The following is a 24,547-nucleotide window of genomic DNA, read 5'->3' as shown; positions in this document are numbered from 1 at the left end:
GGAGCGCTATGCTTGCTCGCTGCATAATTTGTCCATCTGTCTATTCTTCCAAATTTGGGAGGTATGCAGACAGATAAAATCTATGCAGTTGTTATGATGATGATAGATACATTGTAACCAGCAATAATTATGGAAATCTGTCTGATTCTCAGGTCATAAGAGCCACAAATATCTCCATGGTCCAGGATTCCAGCTTTGATCCAGACAAGTCAATAAAGTTCATCATCCATGGATACAGAACTGGAGTTGTTACATGGCCATCTGTGGTGGCTCAGGTGGATATTACAGATGTTATCTTCTGCCACGGCAGATGACCTATTGCACTGACCATAGATATAAGGAGTAAGGGCTCCCTGACTATAAGCTACTCACAATGAACCCTTTGGGTATTTGCTATTTGTCTACCAGGCACTCCCAGAGTGTATAATTGTAGCATAGGGGGACTGTGGTCTTGTCACCGGACTGCTCATCTGCATGCCCTTGATTATTTTTTTTTCTCAGGATATATTGGATGTTGAAGATGCAAATTGTTTTGGGGTCTACTGGGGGGACAGGACCCTCATAAGCTATGTCCAAGCTGTGAGTAACGCTCGTGTGGTGGGGGTGCAGGTGGCCAAGTTCCTGGCTTCACTACAGGTAAGTAGATAATGACGGGACACTGATGCCATGCTCCTCTATATGCTGAAGGTTGAATACTTTTACGTTCCCCACATGCAACTGGTTGTAAATTTGATGATGATATTCTCCTGCCTTAGGTCATGTATAAAAAGACCTCATTTAATGTGCACATCATCGGTTACAGTTTGGGAGCTCACATTGCCGGATTTGCAGGGCAGAAAGCGTATCCTCGTGTGCAGAGAATAACCGGTAGGTACTAAACAGAGAGGTCAGTAGCAGAGAGATGGCAGCAAAAGGGCAACAGTATTGATCGATGAGGATTCCAGTATCCGCTGCACAACGTTTCGCTGAGCTTACTTGGCTGCGTAGTATATGAAGATCCTCTCCAACACTGTACCCATACACAAGGGTATTGTGTAGGAGCCTGAGGATGGAATATGGTGAAACTCTCATTGCCTGTGTCATAGACCCTTATTAGGTCAATGGTGGTAACAGTGGGTGAAGATGGGAACAGCATCACATTTGAAGCCTCTTGATTTCAGTGGTCTCCTGTTATCCTTCTCCTCGATTCCTTCAATTAGATCTAGGCACTTGTCTAAAAAGGGAATAATTCATCATATTTCTAATTTCCCTGCGAAATTCGAGTGATCACTGTCATAGTGGTCTGAAGTGCCAGACTTTTGCGGGAAGCACCTTGTTCCTCCCATCTACTGATTTTTCTTTCTTATTGAAAATACTGATTATGATTTCCATGATGTAGGACTGGACCCGGCTGGACCCTTGTTCGAAGGAGCCAAAAATTACCTGAAACTCGATGCATCAGATGCCAAACTCGTAGATGTCATCTACACCGACACCTTCATCTCCACCTCTTTACTAAGTACTGGCCATGTTTGTCCTTACTTCTTCCAACCAAAACATCTCTAATCTGCACCGTTCACACCACCAGCCTCCACATACCACTCTTCACCATCCACACTTCCAACCTTCATTCTTCACTCCAATAGCCACACCTCCACCAGGTACACCACTTAGCTCGACATACTTCTCTCCACAATCCACGCCACTAACCTTCACCTCTCACTTCACATCCACATCTTCAACCTCCACACTTCGCTCTACTGTCCACACCTCCAACCATCACCCCTTGGTCCACTATCCACAGTTCCAACCTCCACCCTTCAACTTCTTGCTCCACTGTCCACACTTCCAACCTCCATCTACTGTATCACTCCAGCAAACACACCTTCACCAGTGACATCACCAACCTCCAGACGCATTGCTCCACCATCAACACCACCAACCTCAAACCTTCACTCCCCAGCCACACCTCGCTCTATTGTAAACACCTCTAAAAACCATACCTTGCTTCACCATCCAAACCAGACCTCTTGCTCCACCAATCACACCTCCAACCTTTACTTCTCCATAAACACCTGCACCATCCACTCTTTATTCTACCGTCCATACTTCCAACTTTGACCCTTCACTCTAGTATCCATACCTTCACAAACCACACCACCAATCTCCACATACCTCGCTGCACCATCCACACCAACAACCTCCACCCATCACTCCACCACCACACCTTGCTCCACCATCCACTCCTCCATCATCCATCCTTCAGTCCACCATCCACACCTCCACAATCCACACCACCAACCTCCACCCCTTGTTCCACCGTCCTCACCTACAATCTCCATCCCTCACTCCACCAACCACAGCACCATGCTCCATTTCTTGCTCCACTGCCCACACTCCTTACTCTCCCATCCACACTCCAACCTCCACTCTTCACTTCAGCATCCACACCTCCACACCACCAGCCTCCACATAACTTGCTTCACCATCCTCAGCACCAACCACAACATTTGCTCCACTGTTCGCACGTCAACCCTCATTCCACTGTCCACACTGCCAATCATCACCCCTTGTTCCACCATCCCCGTCTACACCTACAACCTCCAAAATCACTACAACATCCTCAACTCCTCAACTCTTTGCTCCACCATCCACACTCCAACCTTATCCTTTAATCCAGCACCTACACTCCCTGACAGAAGGTCTGTCACTTATCCATGTTATGTAATTAAAAGCTTATAACTTGACTTTAAATTCATCCATTGGTTTTATAAATTACTCTTTTGAAAGCTGAAACCCTCCCAAATTTGGTTTAGGTTATGAAAATAAAGTTGCCGCTAAGCTGAAATATTGATCATTTAATGAACACAGAAAGGTCAGATTTTGGCAAGACAAAAGTTTTGTCGCCCACAGAAAGTAATGTGAAATTCAAACAAATAATTAACTTCTAATACAAAGATATGTTGCATAACATTGGTAAATGAAGTTGTGGTGCTATTAGAGCCATATTTAATATTTTGTGTGACTTCCATGAGCTTGAAGGACTGCATCCATGTGGTTCAACAATGATTCATACAATTTATTCATAAAGTCATCAGGAATAGCAAACAATGCAGTCTTACATTCCTCCCAGAGTTCATCCAGATTCTTTGGTTTTGTCTTCAAAGCTTCCTCTTTCATCCTACCCCAAATATGCTCAATGATGTTCATGTCTGGTGACTGGGCTGGCCAGTCCTTGAGCACCTTGATCTTCTTTGCCAGGAGGAACTTTGTTGTAGAGATGGATGTATGAGATGGAGCACCATCCTGCTGCAGAATTTGACCCCTTTTATGAATGTAAGAGGTAGCTAATACTTCTTGATATTTTAGGCTATTGATATTGCCTTCCACCTTGCAAATGTTTCGCACACCCCCATACTGAATGTAACCCCAGACCATGATCTTTCCACCACCAAACTTAACTGTTTTCTGGGTGTATTTTGTATCCATATGGGCTCCAGTAGGTCTCCTGCAGTATTTGCGGTGGCTGTGGTGTAATTCAACTGAAGATTCATCAGAGAAATCCACCTTCTGCCACATTTCCAGCGTCCATCTGTTTAGCAGGCTGTGGAACTTGGCAAACGCCACATGTTTTTTTAATTGCCTTTTGTTTAGTGCTGGCTTCTGGGCACTGATTCGACCATGGAGGCCATTTCGAGAAAGAATCCTACAAACTGTTCTAGTTGACACAGGGACTTAAGGTGACTAGGCCTGTTGGAGCTCTGCTGTAGTGGAAGAGGAGCAGGCTTTGGATTTTCTAACCAACAAACGTTCCTCCTGAGCAGTTGTCTTGCGGGGTCTGCCGGACCTGAGCTTGTCAAAAACATCTCCAGTCTCTTCAAATCTTTTTTTAATTCTTTGTACTTGACGCTGAGACACATTAAATGTGCCAGCCACCTCTGCAATGGATCTGGTCTTCAACCTCTTGATAATCAAGGCTTTGGTCGCAGGGTGGATTTTTGGCATGTTGTCAGAGGTCAAGTTGCAGTTCAAGTGAAGGTCTCGGGTGCTGGGTTTCTTTTTATACACACCCACTAATTAACCGATCATTTAGTGAGCACAGGTGAGGATGTAAACTAGGATTGGGTGCAGTATATGACAAGGCGGAAAAACCTTTGTCTTGCCAAAATCTGACCTTTCTGTGTTTATTAAATGATCAATATTTCAGCTTTGCAGCAACTTTATTTTCATAACCTAAACCAAATTTGGGAGGGTTTCAGCTTTCAAAAGAGTAATTTATAAAACCAATGGATCAATTTAAGACCAGGTTATAAGCTTTTATTTACATAACATAAATAAGCGACAGAACTTCTGTCAGGGAGTGTACACCTCCATCAGCCACACCAACAATATCCACATAACACACCTCCAATTTCCACCCCTCACTCCACTATCTATCCAGCAACCTCCATCCCTTGCTCTACCATCCATACCTCTTGCTCTACCGTCCACCTCTACTCCATCATCTACACCTCCACTGTCGACACCAATAACCTTAATTAATTGCTCTACCGACCACACTTCTAACTTCCACCCTTCACTCCAGCATCCACACCTCCATCAGCCATACGACCAATCTCTACATACCCCACTCCACCAGACACACCTTGCTCCATAGTTCACATCTCCAATCTTTACCTCTCATTCAACCGAACACACCTTCAACCTCCTAACTTCACAGCACCATCCACACCTCCATTGTCCACCCTCCACTCCACCATTCACACCACCAACCTCCACACCTCACTTCACCAACCACAACGCATTCCTGGCTCCTCTGTTCACACTCCTTTCTCTAATGTTCACACCTCCCTCTCCACCCTTCCCTCTAGCATCTACGCCAACTTCCACATTTTGCACCACATCTCCAACCCTCGCTCCACCGTCCACACAACCAACCATCACTCTTTGCTTCACTGTTCACACCTCAAACCTTCACTCCACCATCCACACCTCCATCGTCCACACTGCCAACCTCAACTCCTTGTTCCACCATTCACACTTCCAATCTCTATCCTTACCTCCAGCAACCACATCCCAACCAGCAGAACCACAAATCTCCACACCAACAACCTCCCTCATTCCACCAACTGCACTGCTATCCTGCATTCTTTGCTTCACCATCCACAGTATTTGCTGTACCATCCACACCTCCAACCTCCACCGTTCATTTCAGCATTCACACATCTACACCACCAGCTACCATATACTTTGCTCCACCATCCTCACCACCAACCTCCACATGTTGGTCCCCTGTCCACACCTCCAAACCTCATTTTACTGTCCACACTGCTACACCAGTCACACCTCCAAATTCCACCCTTCACACCTGCACCATCCACACTGCCATCCTCCACCCTTCACTCCACCATCCAAACCTCCACTCCACCATCCACACCTCCACAGTCCTACCACCAAACTCCACCCCACCTTCCACTGTCCACATCTCCAACCCCCACATCTCACTCCACCATATACATCTTCAGTCTCCTCCCTTCACTCCACCATCCACTCTGCCAACCTCCATCCCTTGCTCCAACATCCATACCCCTCTACCAGCCACACATCAACTCCTTGCTCCATCATCCACACTTCCAACCTCTACCCTTTACTCCAGCAGCCACACTAGAGATGAGAGAACTTGTTTGAATAAAGTCTGCAAATCTCAAATTCAGCACGAGCCTTGCCATTCAGGTTTGGATTCCGAACACTTTTCTCTAAATCGGTAAATTTTGGACTTTGTTCAGTAACTCTTTGCATTTGGACTAATGCTTTTCTTCTACCTCATTATGACTTTGGCTAGAATAGTTGTGCTGTATGATGAGCTGGGGGAAAGTGTCACGGTTCCGCCTCCCAGTCCACACTGCTAGGGGGCAGAGCCATCTCCCGAGCCTCACTTCTGGAGCTTGGATGCTTTAAAAACTGACATCTCCAGTTAACCAGCGCTGACTATAAGCTTAGCACTGCTTTGCCTGTGATTGCTGGTCCTGTAAGTGTTATCCTGATCCGTCTGTGCCTGTGCCCCTGTGCCCTGTCTGTGTTCCATCCCCTAGTCGTCCCCTCATTCCTCTGTCCCCTCTTCTACCTCCCCACTCGGTTGCTTCATCTGGTACTGACCTCAGCCTGACCTCTACTCTGCTTCTGCTCTTTCCTCCGGTCCTCCTTCTGCCCGTACTGTGCTTGACCCGGCCCGCCTGACCATTCCTCACACGCCCCGCAGCTCTGCTCCCCAACTGTGCTGTGAAGCAGTGTACAAGCACACACTGTATCTACTTCTTGGTTCTTGTTGCTCCGTGTAGTGTCTTCTGCTACAGAGCTCCGGCTCCCCCTGGTGGCAGCTTGACAGAAAGTCTTTGATGAAGGGAGGGGGTGGAAAAAGGTAAAAGGAGTGGCAGACAGGGGTTTTTTTTTGTTTTTATTTTTTTCTTAACTCACTGTGTGGATGTTACACTAAGAGTTCAGTGTAAAAACCGCGGTAACGGCCGCACTGCTCAGATTGGAGATAGATGTTGCTAATATAAATTTTTTTATTTGGTAATGTTATAAAGCCACAACGCATTTCGGGTGCATGTCCTCCCCCTTCCTGCATTTCACCACTGACACCTGGACAAGTAAGCATGGCCAGGGGCATTACATTTCACTTACTGGGCACTGGGTGACTTAGGTGACTACAGGGGCAGGCAGGGAAGAGACTGCTCCACAAGTCTTGAAGTCCCCAAGGCTTGCGAGACAAACGACTATATCTACCACTTTCTTCATTGCTTCTGCCTCCTCCACCTTCTCTAAGGCTTCAACCTGCACCCTCAACCTTTCCCTTAAAGTAACACCCATTCAAAAAGTGCAGAGAGAATCCCTCCCACCGCCGTACTGTTGAAATTAGAATGCATTGGAGAATGCAGTCACACAGATGCAGAGTTGTGAACAGCTATGCAGGCCGAGTTTCAACAATGGCTGTCTCTACTGAACCTGGAGCCAGGGAAGGTCATGTGCAGTAACATCGTGAACCTGGTGGCAGCCTTACATTGGGGCAAACTCACACACATGCCTTGTGTGGCTCACGTCCTCAACCTGGTTGTACAGCAATTTGTAGGCCACTATCCCGACCTGGATGCTTTGCTGCAGAAGGCATAGTCACTGTGTGCTCACTTCCGCCATTCACACCCCACGGCTCATCGACTTGCATCGGTACAGAGGTCTTTCAGTCTACCGGTTAAATGGTTGATGTGCAATGTGCCGACAGAGTGCAGTTCCACTCTGCGCATATTTTAGCGACTGTGGCAGCAGTGATGAGCCCTGATGCAGTATGCCATGACACAAAGCCTGGGCCAACGCAGTTCGGTCGTGGCATAAATCATGCTGGCGGAGTAGGCACAGAAGACCTCTGCACCCTTCTGCATATTTTTAAAATGGCTACTAAGATGGTTAGCGCTGATGATAAATTTGAATAGTCTACAGGAGGAGATGATGGTCCCAGAGGAAGAGGAGGAAGCAGGGGAGGATTCGGAAAGGATACCAAGATCTCTAAGGTTCGGACTGTTGTCACATCGACGGATTGCATGGGAGGGTGGAGTATAGCAATTGAGGGGGAGGTTCATGGAACTAGGCAAACTGTTAGTTGAAGTTGTAGGAGCTAAGGAACAAATGGAGGAGGAAGAGTTGATGGGCGGGCGAGCAACAGTCAGATGAACAAGATATTGATCCTCTCTCCATTGTCCGTGGTTGGTGGGAGGGGATGTAGGAAGCAAGCTTGAGTGTTACCCCGCCACCAACACACCATGGACTTCACCTCATGGGAGCATCCAACACATGAGCGCCTTCTTGCTGCAACAATACATGTGTTGTTATAATTAGAAATAGTGCTGAATAATGGGTTGCCACTCTATTAGATACAAGAGTAAATTTTGCCAGATGCTTCCCCTCTGGAGAGGGACGCACACATGCAGGAGTATTGAAACCAGCTTGCACACAATCTTAAGAATGGTTTTCCCCAAGACAGCAGTGAGACACACAGTGTGCATCCCAGTTCTAGACTTCCAACCCCGGTAATGTTGAGTCGTCATCGCAGAAACATTAGCAACAGCAGCAATTTAAGTGGCCGAAGCAATTTCTGTGAGTTGTGGCACATATTATTTAGACCATCCCGTGCACCAGCAGAATAGAGTTCAAGTCTTACACATAGTTGTTAGGGCCAGGTGGACGGGCAGACCCAGGAGGTGGATCCACTGGGCCGAACTCCTTAATGAAGGCAAGGGGTCCGGTAGCCGGAGCACTACGGGTAGCAGGACAGTCCGTGCAAAAGAGTGGAGTGTAGAAGTCCCTGGGACCACGGAGTCACTGATGGTAGTCCGGGTGACGGAGCTCACGTTCGGAGGCCGAGATGTTGTCAGGCAGAGTCCGGAACCGATGGAGCGAGAGGACGGGTCACCACAGGGATCAGAGATGGAACGGACTGACGGGATGGCAGATAGTCAGCGTTCGGGGTTCGGGAATCGGCAGGACCGGATGGCAAGGCAGGAGCGGCTCTAGAAGAGAGATAGGTAAGTATATCACAGAGACACAAGGAGACCTGACTCCTAGCTTAGGAAACACGAAGAACAGGCCCCGCCCACTTGGACATTAAACCCCTTTATACCCTGTACCTGTGTGTTCAATTTCCTGTCAGTGGACGCTGGCCCTTTAAGAGAGGGTCAATGACCGCGTGCGCGCCCTAATGCACATGCGCGAGGCCCGGGTGCCAGAAGCCAGGGCAGGGAGCGGTGAGCAGGAAGCAGGAGAGCCGGGCTGGGGCTGAGTAGCCGACGGGCGCTGGGAGCGGGGACCGGGCCGCCTGGGGACCGCAGGCGATGGAGGCTGGAGACCGGGGAGCGGGGGACGCCGGACAGAGGAGCCGGGGAGCGAAGCAGGGAAGCCGGGGAGCGTGGCAGGTGAGCCGGGGAGCAGAGCAGGGGACCCGGAGAGCGTGACAGTACCCCCCCACACCCCCCTCCCCGCAACCGGGACAGGAAGGCACGGATCAGGGGAGTACCCACATTCTCCCGGGGCTCCCAGGACCTATCCTCAGGACCATACCCTGCCCAGTCTACCAGGAAGAACTGTCGGCCCCGTACGGTTTTCATGGCCACGATATCCCTCACCGCATAGATGTCATCATCGGCAATAGGAGGAGGAGCCGCACTGGCAGCAGCGGAGAAGGGACCAAGGACAACCGGCTTGAGCAGGGAGACGTGGAAGGAGTTGGGTATCCTCATCGTGGCCGGGAGCTGCAGCTTGTAGGAGACCTCATTTATTCTGCAGAGGACTTTAAACGGCCCGATGTAGCGAGGACCCAGCTTGTAGGATGGTAGCTTCAATCGGACGTACTTGGAAGCAAGCCAGACGAGATCTCCTGAAGAGAAACACGGAGGATCCAGACGCCTCTTGTCTGCGTGTCTCTTCATCCGCAGGGAAGCACGTCCAAGGGACGCCTTGACAGAGTCCCAAATTGTTGCAAAGTCACGGGCTACAGCATCAGCAGCAGGGACATCCGAGGAAGAGGATACAGGTAATGGGACGGAAGGCTGAAGTCCGTAAACGACATGGAAGGGAGAGCTGGAGGAGGACTCACTGACGTGGAGGTTATGGGAGAATTCAGCCCAAGGAAGAAGCGTGGACCAGTCGTCATGATGGGCGTTGACGTAGTGACGTAAGAAGGAGGTCAAGATCTGATTGACTGACTCGTTCCACTTGGCCATTCGACTGAGGATGGTAGGCTGAAGAAAAGTCCAGAGTCACTCCCAGATGTTTGCAGAGGGACCTCCAGAAGCGGGAGGTGAACTGAGTTCCTCTGTCGGACACAATGTGTGATGGAAAGCCATGCAAGCGGAAGATGTGTTGTATATAGGCGTCAGCGAGTTCCTGGGCAGAGGGCAGTCCAGCCATAGGGACGAAATGAGCCATTTTGGAGAACCGATCCACCACGACCCATATGACTGTGTGTCCGGAGGAGAGGGGCAAGTCCGTAATAAAGTCCATTGCAATGTGTTGCCACGGAACTGAGGGTATAGGCAGAGGCAGAAGACGGCCATATGGCAGATGTTTGGGCGTCTTGTTCCTGGCACAAGAGGAGCAGGCTGAGACAAAAGAAGCGACGTCCGTGCGAAGGGATGGCCACCAGTAATGACGTACAATCGTACTCCATGTTCTCTTCTGACCAGCATGGCCGGCTGTTTTCGAGGCATGGCCCCAGTGCAACACTTTTTGCCTGTCAGTCTCAGAGACATAGGTCTTCCCGGGCGGTATCTGGGCCAGGGTGACAGGGGCCACCGGAATGATTTTACTAGGGCAGATGATGGGCTGGGATGTCTCGTCCTCCTGTTCCATGGGCATGAATGACCTGGACAAGGCATCTGCGCGTACATTCTTGTCCGCAGGTAGGAAATGGAGCTGGAAATCGAACCTGGCAAAGAACAAGGACCACCTGGCTTGCCGTGGGTTCAGTTGCTGAGCGGACCGCAGGTATTCCAGGTTCTTGTGGTCCGTGTAAATGATCACGGGGTACACTGCTCCCTCTAGAAGGTAGCGCCATTCCTCCAGAGCCAGTTTGACTGCCAATAGCTCTCGGTCACGGATGGTGTAGTTGCGTTCAGGCGCTGAGAAGCTCTTGGAGTAGAAACCGCAAGTAACCATCCTCCCGGAGGAGGACTTCTGCATGAGCACTGCTCCGGCTCCAGAGGAGGAGGCATCCACCTCCAAGGTGAACTGTCGGTTTAACTCCGGACGGTGGAGCACAGGGGAGGAAGCAAATGCCCGCTTCAGAGAGCCAAACGCGGCGTCGGCCGCAGGTGACCAGTCCTTTGGATTAGCCCCCTTCTTGGTCAAGGCGGAGAGAGGTGCAGTCAGAGCCGAGAAGTGAGGGATGAACTGACGGTAATAGTTTGCGAATCCCAGAAAGCGTTGGATTGCCTTCAGTCTGGAAGGAGGGGGCCAGTTGAGAATGGAAGAGACCTTCTCCGGATCCATCTGCAGTCCGGTATCGGAGATTACGTAACCCAGGAAGGGAAGAGAAGATTGCTCGAAGACACACTTCTCGTACTTGGCGTACAGACGATTTTCCCTCAGTCGTTGTAGTACCAGCTGCACGTTCTCTCTGTGGGTCTGGAGGTCCGGAGAAAAGACCAGGATGTCATCAAGATACACCACCACACAGATGTAGAGAAGGTCCCGGAACACGTCGTTCACCAATTCCTGAAAGACTGCTGGTGCGTTACACAGGCCGAAGGGCATCACACAGTATTCATAGTGCCCATCGCGAGTATTGAACGCGGTCTTCCATTCGTCCCCAGAGTGGATGCGGACCAGGTTGTAGGCACCCCAAAGATCCAACTTGGTAAACACACGAGCTCCTCTAAGCCGATCAAACAATTCGGGGATGAGCGACAGGGGGTATTTATTTTTCACGGTGATTTGGTTCAATCCCCGGTAGTCAATGCATGGGCGTAGGTCGCCCTCTTTCTTCTTAACGAAGAAGAAGCCTGCTCCAGCAGGAGAGGAGGATCTCCGAATGAATCCCCTTGCCAGGTTCTCTGTGATGTAGGTAGACATGGCCCTTGTTTCGGCAGGAGACAGCGGATATATCCGTCCTCGAGGTGGTGTAGTTCCCGGGAGCAGGTCGATGGCACAATCGTAAGGACGATGTGGCGGCAGTACCTCTGACTCCTTTTTATCAAAGACGTCCGCGAAGGACCAATAGGCCGAGGGCAGTCCCGGTAGGGACTCCGGAACCGGAGGTCGTCGGATGGGTTGAATAGTCTTCAGACAGTTCTCGTGGCAAGAGGAGCCCCATCGGGTGATTTCACCAGTACCCCAGCTGACTGAGGGTTCGTGTGTCCGTAACCAGGGGAGTCCCAGCAGGATTTGATGGGACATGTGTGGGAGGACATAGAGAGCGATGTTCTCGGTGTGCAGGGCATCGATACGCAGTTCCACCGGCTTGGTGATCCACGAGATGGTGTCAGAGAGGGGTCTCCCATCCACAGAGGCAATCACGAGGGGTTTGTCGAGTGGAGTAACAGGCACCTGGTACTTGTCCACCGTGGCCTGCTGGATGAAATTGCCTGCTGCCCCGGAATCTAGGTATGCCTCGGCCATGAACCGCGTCTCTCCCGTTGTCACTTGAACAGTCCACGTAACCGGGTCTGAGAGAATCCCAGCACCTAGGGTGGCCTCTCCTACCAACCCTAGGCTTTGGAGTTTCCCGGCCTCTCTGGACAGGAGCGTAGAAGGTGTGTGCCCTCTTCGCAGTAGAAGCAGAGGCCCTTGGCCAGCCGTTCTGCTCGGCGTTGTTCAGACTGCCGCAAACGGTCGATCTGCATGGGCTCGTGGACGGAGACACCAGATGACGTTGACTGAAGTACGGCGGGCTTCTGCAGAGGAGAGGAATGCCGTATCGGACGTCTCTCACGGGACACCTCTTTGGATCGCTCCTGAAAACGAAGATCCACTCGAGTCGCTAGGGCAATCAGGGCATCCAGGGTGGACGGCACGTCACGACCAGCCAGCTCATCTTTGATACAACCCGAGAGACCTTCCCAGAAGGCGGCGGTTAGAGCCTCATTGTTCCACCCGAGTTCCGAAGCCAAGGTGCGAAAACGGATGGCATATTGAAACACCGTCAGAGTCCCCTGACGTAGCCGGAGGAGAGATGAGGCAGACGCGGAGGCGCGTCCGGGCTCGTCAAAGGTGCCACGAAATGCATGCAGGAACTCCTGGATGTTGGTGGTCACCGGTTCCTCCTTCTCCCACAAGGGGTTCATCCAGGCCAGCGCCTCACCCTCTAGATGGGACATCATGAACGCGACCTTGGCTTGGTCGGAGGCAAACAAGTGCGGCAGCTGCTTGAAATGGAGGGAGCATTGGTTTATGAATCCCCTGCAGGTCTTGGGATCTCCGGCGTACCGGGGTGGTGAGGCCAAACGAAGTCTGGAAGCATCCGAGGAGGCTGCCACGGGAGCTGTGGCCGTGGATTGTACAGTGGAAGCTCGAGATGCCGAAGATGTGACCGACGCTTGCAGCGTGTTCAGGCGGGCGTCCACAGAAGACATGAAGTTCAGCATGCGGGTCTCGGTCTCACGCTGGCGTGTGAGTTCCTCCTGCAAGGCCGCTAGTGCTTGGGCGGGATCCATGGCCTGTTCTTACTGTTAGGGCCAGGTGGACAGGCAGACCCAGGAGGTGGATCCACTGGGCCGAACTCCTTAATGAAGGCAAGGGGTCCGGTAGCCGGAGCACTACGGGTAGCAGGACAGTCCGTGCAAAAGAGTGGAGTGTAGAAGTCCCTGGGACCACGGAGTCACTGATGGTAGTCCGGGTGACGGAGCTCACGTTCGGAGGCCGAGATGTTGTCAGGCAGAGTCCGGAACCGATGGAGCGAGAGGACGGGTCACCACAGGGATCAGAGATGGAACGGACTGATGGGATGGCAGATAGTCAGCGTTCGGGGTTCGGGATCGGCAGGACCAGATGGCGAGGCAGGAGCGGCTCTAGAAGAGAGATAGGTAAGTATATCACAGAGACACAAGGAGACCTGACTCCTAGCTTAGGAAACACGAAGAACAGGCCCCGCCCACTTGGACATTAAACCCCTTTATACCCTGTACCTGTGTGTTCAATTTCCTGTCAGTGGACGCTGGCCCTTTAAGAGAGGGTCAATGACCGCGCGCGCGCCGTAATGCGCATGCGCGAGGCCCGGGTGCCAGAAGCCAGGGCAGGGAGCGGTGAGCAGGAAGCAGGAGAGCCGGGCTGGGGCTGAGTAGCCGACGGGCGCTGGGAGCGGGGACCGGGCCGCCTGGGGACCGCAGGCGATGGAGGCTGGAGACCGGGGAGCAGGGGACGCCAGACAGAGGAGCCGGGGAGCGAAGCAGGGAAGCCGGGGAGCGTGGCAGGTGAGCCGGGGAGCAGAGCAGGGGACCCGGAGAGCGTGACAATAGTGAACAACTGTCGAGGATGCAGCAAAAACAAAGCACACATCTCCAGCACTCACTTCTATTGCTCCATGTGCCTTCCACCTGGGACCACAGGTAAACCATGAAAAAAGTGTGAAGGATAGGCACCAGGATAAAAGAATAAAGTTTATATCAAAACATTTTGAAAAAGCATGGTGGCTCTCTTATGCGTTTCAAGTGCAAAGAGCGCTCTTAATCATTGATAATACAATAATAATGGAAAACTCCAATAATTTAAACAGTCATAGAAATATATATATTGCATGAATAGAACATTAATAATAAATAAATAATAATTACGGTACATCACATGACAACAATATGTTTAACAATTGTAGCAATGTTTAGTTTTTCATACAAATTTACAAGAATTCATGGAGGGGAAAAAACAAAAAGAAAAAAGAAAAACAAAAAAAAACCCCAATATGAATACGTTTCCAATTGCATGAATATAACATTAATGATAAATGGATAATAATTACATCACATGACAACAATATGTTTGACAGTTGTAGCAATATTCAGTTTTTCATACAATTTTTGGATTCTTTTTGCATTTTAGTCTTAAAAAAATGGAAGAGTGGCCTGAGCTCGCCAGTCACACCTTGGAGGTTTTGTCATGCCCGGCAGCCAGTATTCTCTCAGAATGTGTCTTCAGCCCTGCTGGTGGTGTTCTGACAAATAAGCGCATCCGGCTGTCCCCTGACAGAGTGTAGACCAGAGGTCTCAAACTCGGCTGGGTGTATGGGCCGCACAGAGGAAAAAAAATAATTTGGGGGGCCGCTATCTTTGCAGGACAAAGTGACATTTTTATTGGTACCATATTTTTTTTTCTTTTTTTACACAACTTTGGATCACTGGTTTTGAACATTTTTCACTTGTTTATAACAAACATGCACATTATTTGTTTAAATATAAAAAAAAAAAAACAAAAACATTTTTGATGGTGAAAAAAATGCCTTATTTTGAATTTATTTATTTAATTACATTTTATCCCTTTCTTGTAACTAATAGTGTTACAATTAGCACCATATAGTAATTTTGGCCAACATCTTTTAGTAATGTTCCCCATCTTGTAGTAATGTGCCTCATCCTTGGCCCCATCCTATAATAATGTCCCCATCCTATAGTAATATGTCCATCTTTGTCCCCATCCTATAGTAATATCTGCATCCTATAGTAATGTGCCCATCCTGTGGTAATGTTTCCATCCTTGTCCTCATCTTATAGTAATGTTCCCCATCCTTGTCCCCTTGTACTAATGTCCCTATCCTATGGTAATGTCCCCCAATCCTAGAGTAATGTGCCCATCTTTGTCCCCATCCTGTAGTAATGTCCCCATCCTATAGTAATATCCTCATTCTATAGTAAAGAGCCCATCCTATAGTAATATCCCCATCCTATAGTAATGTCCCCAGCCTTATCCCCATCCTATAGTAATGTTCCCCATCCTTGTCCCCTTGTAGTAATGTCCCTATCCTATAGTACTGTGCCCATCCTAGTCCCCATCCTTTAGTAATGTCCCCATCCTATAGTAATGTGCGTAATAATGTGGCCATCCCTGTCCCCATCCTGTAGTAATGTGCTCACCCTTGTCACCATCCTGTAGTAATGTCCCCATTCAATAGTAGGGTGCCCCTCCTACAGTAATGTGCCCACCTTGTCCCCATCCTATAGTAATTTCCCCATCCTATAGTAAATTCGGACCTATGGAAGCACCTGTTACGGTGCAAAACGTCTGTCGTCCGGCGTACCTGCACCCCTCCCTCCCCATTTATGTTGTAATTGTGCTTACTATTGGGCAATAAAAATACCGCAAATGCTCCATTGTGAAGTGCCGCTTTTCCTGACTTAAAGATCCCATCCTATATTAATGTGCTCACCTTGTCCCCATCCTATAGTAATGTCCCCATCCAATAGTGTTGTGCCCATCCTTCTAATGTCCTCATCCTATAGTAATGTAGTAATGTCCCAATCTTATAGTAATGTCCCCAGCCTTATCCCCATCCCATAGTAATGTGCTCAACTTGTCCGCATCCTATAGTAATGTCCCCAGCCAATAGTATTGTGCCCATCCTTGTAATGTCCCCATCCTATAGTAATGTGCTAATTCTGTAGTAATGTCCCCAGCCTTATCCCCATCCCATAGTAATGTGCCCACCTTGTTCCCATCCTATAGTAATGTGCCCACCTTCTCCCCATCCTATAGTAATGTCCCCAGCCTTGTCCCCATCCTATAGTAATGTGCCCACCTTGTCCCCATCCTATAGCAATGTCCCCATCCAATAGTATTGTCCCCATCCTTGTCTGTGACACCTTTTGTCATGGCATTTGTGGCTGCTGTTTCTACTGCTGCTAATGTTACTAACAAGTGCCTTGGTTGTGCAACAATCAAAAGGTGTGTCCACCACTGTTAGGGTGGCTTTGCACGTTGCAACATCGCACGTGCGTTGTCGGTGGGGTCAAATCGAAAGTGACACACATCCGGCGTCACTTTCGACATCGTTGTGTGTAAATCCTAGATGATACGATTAACGAGCGCAAAAGCGTCTTTATCGTATCATCGTTGCAGGCTCCGACTTTTTCATAATTACTCTGCCGCGACAGGTACGATGCTGTTCTTCGTTCCTGCGGCAGCACACATTGCTGTGTGTAAAGCCACAGGAGCGAGGAACATCACCTTACCTGCCGCCGGCGGCTATATGGAAGGAAGGAGGTGGGCGGGATGTTTACATCCTGCTCATCTCCGCCCCTCCACCGCTATTGGCTGCCTGCCGTGTGACGTCGCTATGACACCGCACGACCCGCCCCCTTAGGAAGGAGGCGGGTCGCCGGCCAGAGCGACGGTCGCAGGGCAGGTGAGTGCATGTGAAGCTGGCGTAGCGATAATTTTCGCTACGACAGCTATCACAAGATATTGTACCTGCGACGGGGGCGGGGACTATTGCGTGCGACATCGCAGCATCGGCTTGCGATGTCGCAACGTGCAAAGCCCGCCATACTTTTAAAGTTTGGCTTTTTTTGAATGCATGAAGCGCCTAATATTCCTCCTCTTTTTGCTTCCTCCTGACTCATAACAAGCCACATTTTTTTGTAAATGGAGACTTGTTGTCTATTGCCTGTAGTGGCAGGAGTCTCAGAGAACCAGACTGTGGCGCCCCTGACCTGGTCAGGCACCACAGAGTATTGCACCCATGCTGGGGCAGTGCTTCCAGGTAATCTTCAAAGGCCAGCATGAGGTGCACACACAAACACATAAGTGACCGGGTCTCCCACACCATTAGAAGGGACTCTTGGGTATCCAGAAGGGGTTAACTTTCAATTCCCTGCAATGGGTGTGTCAGAGGCTGGTTGCTAGGAAGCAGGGCAGACAGGAAGGGAAGGAGGAGCAAGGGGTATGGAGCAGAGTGTTCAGGAGTATGGAAGGGAGCAGAGGGTCTCTCATGCTAGCCAGGCCCTGCGGAGTGCAGTAGCTGAAAACGGGAGAGAACGGGTACCTGTGGGTCAGCCTGAAAGATACCCAGAGAGAGGTGGCCGAGTAAGGGGATCACCGGTATTCCAGCACGGAAGGGGAGACAGGTCCCCAGAGCAGACGGCTAATCATCCAGAGCTGCTCAAACTTCAGGTGGGGGTACTTCACGCCCTCACCACCACAACACAGAGTCAGAGCCCAAGCAGCAACCAGGAGGCCCATAAGGGGATAGGGCCAGAAGTCATCCCACCAAGGTCTACGCTGCCGGCAGACGGGCCAGAAAGGGGAGCGGCGGTCAGAAACAGCTTCCCTGGAGGAATCCTACCATACTTCATGTAAGGGGTCCTCCCAAACAAAAAGGAGTGCAAGGAGGGCGAGTGGACAGCTACCCTCAGAACGGCCTTCTGGGATTCCTGGTTCTACCTGGTTATCACAGTGTCACCCGGGTATCTCACAGTAACCACCAAACAGTGAGTAAACACGTTAAAAGACTTCTTGGACTGTGATTGAGTCATTCTGCGCCTTGTGGTTCTACCCACTCAAAACGGACCCTGGGGCCAGCCCTACTCTCGGGGGGGGGCACACCCTCTAACTGCACCTACCAACAACCCCAGGCATCCCTTAACCTGCAGTGGCGGTCCCCTGACCACAATACCGAGAGTGGCGTCACGAAATCCTAAAGAGAAGGTTCCCTACCTGGGACCAGACCGTCCCGTGGAGTCCCTGAAGGTAACGCACCAGATCGCTGCAGCAGCCTTGGGCTCTACAAGGCCTTCACCTGTCACTCATTCACCTGTTATTATCAATGTTTAAACTAGAACTGCTGAGCCAGGCCTTGGTCCAGGCACTGTCCCATGCATCCATAATGCGCCATTACACTCTTGTACTCTGGGGCAATTGATGCCACTTTAGTGGTGTTTATTAGGGATGAGCGAATGTATTCACCACTATTCGGTATTCGACGCATAACAGGCTATTTGCACCATTCGCTAGCTGACGAATAAAACAGCATTCGCTCCGGTACTTTCAGTTTCATTTCTGACTTCCTGGTGCCTGATTTCCAGCCAATAAACACATCTGATGTTGCATGCCCTCACAGTAATGCCGCAGCCATCTTTGTTATGGTGTTACTGTGATTGGCTTGGCCGCACAGCGTCAAAGGGGCTATATAAGCCAGCGGCCATTTTATGAACATGCAGTCATTGGGGAGCTGGCAGTGTAGATAGACTGTATTGTGTGTGTGACGCCCTGGACTAGCCAGGTAGTCACAGGTAGGCCCTTGCACCATCACCCGTCCCCCTAAAAAGGTAACAGCAGCCAACCACATTAAAACCTAGTCACCTCTCTCAGAGCTTGATGGACACACCCGGGGCGGAGCCAGGTGGTTGGCCACGCCCACCGAGGAGTCCAGAGGGCCTGAGGCAGGAAAACAGTAGTCAGTCAAGTTCAAGTTCTGAGTCAGTTCAGTTCAGTGGAGGGGAGAGAAGTAGAGTGCAGCAGGCCTGTGGTGACAGGTCTGCAGCAGAAACTGACGGGTGCCAGGGTCGTAGCCCTGGTACCTTGGCTAGGAGGCAGGTGGTGGCCTGGCCTGCAGAAGCCGGGAAGACGGCCAGGTGGAACCGTAAGGGACCGGGACAGGATAGTGGCCCGCCGGTACCGAACCGGGGAACCGATTGGAAACCGAAGCACAGGAGGGGTACTCAGACCCGGAACGAGGCCCAGAAGCCACTAGACCACGTCAAATTTACTGATTGGGGTTTGGACCTTAGGTCCTTTCCCATCCCAAGATCCGAAAGAAGGCAACAGCCCACCGAGGGGGATAGAAAGCCACCGCACAGGCAAAGAGATCCCACGGGCCAGCGCCTGCGGGCATACGGACTCCACTGACACAAACACAGCCGGGGAGCGGACTCCCGCTGCTAAGGCACAGGCAGTCTATACAAACATAACAAGGTGCAGGAAAAAGGCCAGGACCACCAACCCGGGTGGGGGACAAGATGCAGCCGGCTGCGGGCACCGACCACCATCAACTTTGTTCATCAGGGACTTGTGTGTGTCAGTAATCGTGAGTACAACAGTGCCATCCGGCCGCGCACCGCCCTGCACCGCCCGACTTCCACTCTCCCCAAATGGGTCCCGGAGCCACCATCCCTGCCCATGGAGGGGTTAACATCTTGCTGCACGACCATCTCCCCCGGGTGCCCCATAACTGCAGCGGTGGTGTCTACACCTTCACCACGTCCCGTGGGTGGCGTCACGAACTCAAACACGGCTCTGGCCGTACACCTACCTAACCACCCTCATCGAGATCGCCAGCAACCCCTTGCAGAGCGACATGACCCCCGGATCCGGAGGCGCTCGAGCCACCCACCAAATGAGCCCGGACCCGAGCAGCTCTGCTGCGGCCGAGCACAGGGCGGTACATGTGCGGGAGAGCATTCGTAGATCCAACTAATAAATAGCCCTTGTAAGGGCTGAAGACAGTATCCAGTAGCTACTAGCAGCTCCGTAAGTCGCCAGACCGCATATCTGTGAATGCAGACCCAGCTATAGGGCTAGTGACAGTGCAGTGCCTTGTAAGTGATAGCGTTCATGCTGCAAACTCCTAAATAGTCCTTCTAAAGGCTGAAGCCAGTAGTCAGTAGCTACTAGCAGCTCCATAAATCGCCAGGCTGCAAAACAGTGAATGCGGACCCAGCTATAGGGCCAGTGTTAGTGCAATGCTTTGTTAGGTGAGAGCGATCCATCTTTAAAAGAAAAAAAAATCCTCTTATTAGTGCTGCATATATCCCAGCATTCTGTTCAGTTGTCCTTACAGAGCTATGAAAAGAAGCGAAAATACCCCGTTACGCACCCAAGGGCAGAAACCATAACTGCACATATTGCACGATTGATAGCCCTTGAGATGTTGCCATATCGGCTTGTGGGAACAGAGGCTTTCCGTGACCTTTTGCCGGTGTTAGAACATCGGTACTCTGTGCCTAGCCACCACTATTTTTCTCGTTGTGCCATCCCCGCGTTCTACAATCACGTGTCTCTAAACATCAAATGGGCTCTCACCAATGCCATAACAGGGAAGGTCCACTTAACCACAGACACGTGGACAAGCGGAAGTGGACAGGGACGCTACATCTTACTGACGGCACACTGGGTGAACCTGGTGGCGTCTGGTACAGAGTCTGAGCCGGCACCATCCCATATAATCCCACACCCAGAATAGCGCGGCCCACTTCAATCACAGCTTCAGTAGCCTCCTACACAGCAACAACTCCCTCCTCCTCCTACTCTTCATCTGGCCCCTGTGCATCCTCCTCAACATCCGCCAGTGTCCAACCGTCGACATCATTCCCCAGCTGGGATCTCTGCAGCACTGCTTTGGCTAAGCGTCAACACACGCTACTGAAGCTCATCTGTATCGGTGACAAATCTCACACAGCACCTGAGCTTTTGAAAGCAATAACTGAGCAGACAGATAAGTGGCTTGAGCCTTTGGATCTCCATCCAGGGATGGTAGTATGCGATAATGGTCGTAATCTGGTGGCGGCTTTAAAGCTTGGAAAGCTTGTACACGTTCCTTGTGTGGCCCACGTTGTAAATTTAGTAGTTTAGCACTTTCTGAAGAAATACCCTGGGATACCAGACCTATTTACCAAGGTACGACATATTAGCGCACATTTCCGCAAGTCATCACCCTCTTTTGCTGGCCTGGCAGTGCTGCAGTAGCGCTTACACTTGCCTCGTCACAGACTGATATGTGACCTCCCTACGAGATGGAATTCAACCTATCATATGTTGGCCAGGATCCATGAGTAGCAGAGGGCAGTATCCCAATTCCAGCTGGAACATGCCCATCAGACGCAGCTGCCAGACATAAGTACTGCCGAGTGGGTGTGGATTGCAGACATTTGTCATGTCTTGGATAATTTTGATTACTGTACCAACATTGTGAGCAGTGATGATGCTGTTATCAGCATTACCATTCCACTGATTTGTTTATTGAAACACTCTCTGGATGGTCTGACTGACCAAAGTGTTCATGCACCCGAGTTGTCTGTGGATCCAGACTTCCCAATGGTTGCTAGTAATCCACATAACCTCGGCCAACAAGCTCAAGCCACCTTTGCTCAGCATCATGAGGATGAGGATGAGGAAGATGATGAAGAACAGGAATGCTTTCAAGTTGGTAACCAAGTGATTGACAACCCAAGCTTCAGGGCTGTCCAGCATGGATGGACTGAGGAGGAGCAGGAGGAGGAGAGACAGACTGAGGAGGAGAGAAGGTTTAGGGAGCCAGAATGTATTCTTAGGCTAGTTTCACACTTGCGTTGAACGGTATCCATTGCATTGCGTTGTGTGACGGATGCAACGGATGTGTTGCATATAATGGCACAACGGATGCAACGGATCGTACAAAACAACGGAATCAGTATTTTTTTTTTTTACACAGTTTCACCGGCGGCAGACTATTGTGAACGATCAGCTGATCGCTCCCAGCAGCCGGTCGCCGGGTGATCAGCTGATCGCTCCCAGCAGCCGGTCGCCGGGTGATCAGCTGATCGCTCCCAGCAGCCGGTCGCCGGGTGATCAGCTGATCGCACCCAGCAGCCGGTCGCCGGGTGATCAGCTGATTGCTGGGCCGCCGAGAATGTGTGCGGGGGGCGGAGTGCGGAGTGGGTGGAGCCGAGCGGGGCCATGGCGCTGAGGACAGGTGAGTGTGAGTGTGTGTATGTGTATGTGTGTGTATATATACATGCGGAGTGGAGTGTGGGAGGGGGCGGAGCCGAGCGGGAAGTGTCGGGTTCCCTGCACACGTGGCCAGGGTAAATATCAGGTAAAGCACTTTGCTTGGTTACCCGATATTTACCTTAGTTACGGGTGCAGGGAGCCAGAGAGAGCATGCGCAGTGAAATCCTAAGAATTCCGCTGCTCAAAAAAAGTTACATGCTGCGTTCCTCCCGCTGGGCGGAAGCAACGCAGCGTCGCCCAGCGGAAGCAGCGCAGGTCCTTTTGACACAATCCGTCATCCATACAAGTCTATGGGAAACAGCGGAATCCGTTAATGGATTCCGCTGTTTTCCAAAAGGGCGGATTGTGACGGAAGGAAAACAACGCAAGTGTGAAAGTACCCTTAGCAGTGACACACAAAGGTTTCCAGTTTGGAGTGAGGCACACATGGCACAGTTCATGTCATACTGCCTTTCTCATGACTGTCGGCTAGTCCAGATTTTGGCAGACAACAAATATTGGTTATGTACCTTCCTTGACCCACGCTACAAAGACAAATTCGCTTCACTACTTGTCGAGGCAAATAAGGATTGTACTGTGGAAATATTCAAGAGGGCTGTAATTGACCAGTTGAAAGGATTACCCTCAGATAATGCTGGCGTCAGAGGTAGCCTGTCATCTCATGCAACAGGATTACAAGAGAGAGCTACGCATAGTAGGAGCAACACAGGCGGGGTTCTAATGTGCCAAAACTGGTCCATTTTCCACAATCCGTCAACTTCAAATCAGATACCGGTTGGGGGAACTATGACAAGGGGGGAACACTTAAGTAAGCTGGTGAGGGACTATGTAGGTGACCGTATCAGCGTACTTTCAGAGTCTACAGTTCTCTTTAACTACTGGGTTTCCAAGCTCAACACTTGGCCAGACCTCACCTTATACGCTTTGGAAGTGCTAGCTTGCCCTGCTGCGAGTGTATTGTATGAGCGTGTTTTCAGCTCAGTGGGGTCAATAATAACAGATACTCGCACACGACTATCCACGGAAAGTGCAGACAGTTTGACGATGATCAAAATGAACCATAGATGGATTGCCCCAGAGTATCTCAGGCCGGCTGTTAACAAGACCCAATAATAACTGTAGCCCCAAAATTTGTATTTCTTAAGTTCAAATAAGTGCCATTGTTTCTCATTCAAGACTATTTTGTCTTCTATCATATAATAACACTACAAGAAAGCCATGGACCCCATAGGGGGGAGGGGCGACATGACCAGAGGGAAGGAAGGGAGTGAGGGGGTTAATAAAGTTGAAATAGGGCATTATGGGAGGATATAAGGGGATTGGTGGAAAAGGGTCCCTATAGGGGAGGGGGAAGAAGTATATAAGTAATGGGGAGGGGTCTTACCTCCCCTTTTTGACTCCGGACGGCGACAGATTCCCGCCCACCATCCCTTTGTGGTTTGTGAATTTGTTTTGTTTTTTAGCTATGTTCAAAAAAAAAAAAAAAAAAAGAATGTTGAAAGGGATGTATGTTTGTCGCAGCAGCGGGGGTAGGTCTGGTCCAGAAGCGGTTGTAAGGGATTGGTAGTTGGACCGAGAGGCACTGTCTGGGTATGGTGTCTCCGGGTTCCGGTAAATTGCAGGCACGGGGTTCTGCAAAGTTTGGGGGTATTAATCCGTGGGGTGATTAATACCTCATCTCTGGGTCGGAGTGTTGCGGCCAGGGATATTGGCGTAGGAATTGGTTTCTGGATCGGGCCTACATAAGGTTTTCATGTTTTCTTTATTATGTGTTACCTATTATTGTGTGTTTGGGGTCGCCCGTTGGACGGCGCCCCCTTGTGTTAGTATGTTAATAATAGGTAATAAAGGCTGCTGTGGCCAATTTGTTTAACCAAGTCGCATGCAGTCGGTGTGTTATTTTTAGGTTAAGTTGGGTATACTAACCATCACGACCGGAGAATCCTTCCTCAGTGGTCAAGAAAGCCATGGACCCCATAGGGGGGAGGGGCGACATGACCAGAGGGAAGGAAGGGAGTGAGGGGGTTAATAAAGTTGAAATAGGGCATTATGGGAGGATATAAGGGGATTGGTGGAAAAGGGTCCCTATAGGGGAGGGGGGGGGAGTATATAAGTAATGGGGAGGGGTCTTACCTCCCCTTTTTGACTCCGGATGGCGACAGATTCCCGCCCACCCTCCCTTTGTGGTTTGTGAATTCGTTTTGTTTTTTTAGCTATGTTCAAAAAAAAAAAAAAAAGGGAAAAGTAATATTAAAAAAAAAAAAAAGAATGTTGAAAGGGATGTATGTTTGTCGCAGCAGCGGGGGTAGGTCTGGTCCAGAAGCGGTTGTAAGGG

General features: G+C 50.3%; 1 protein-coding gene across 1 annotated transcript in view; it reads left to right on the top strand.

Moving 5' to 3' along the window:
- LOC142310107 (pancreatic lipase-related protein 2-like) overlaps positions 1-24,547 on the top strand; it is a 100,661-nt gene that overhangs the window by 54,414 nt on the left and 21,700 nt on the right. The window contains exons 3-6 of the mRNA XM_075347580.1: positions 153-275; positions 502-636; positions 756-867; positions 1,379-1,498. Of these exons, the coding sequence (XP_075203695.1) occupies positions 153-275; positions 502-636; positions 756-867; positions 1,379-1,498 (490 nt within the window). The remainder of the gene's footprint in view (positions 1-152; positions 276-501; positions 637-755; positions 868-1,378; positions 1,499-24,547) is intronic.

Source organism: Anomaloglossus baeobatrachus, chromosome 5, assembly GCF_048569485.1.
Source record: "Anomaloglossus baeobatrachus isolate aAnoBae1 chromosome 5, aAnoBae1.hap1, whole genome shotgun sequence".
NCBI lineage: Eukaryota > Metazoa > Chordata > Amphibia > Anura > Aromobatidae > Anomaloglossus > Anomaloglossus baeobatrachus.
This window is presented reverse-complemented; position numbering and strand designations above follow the sequence as displayed.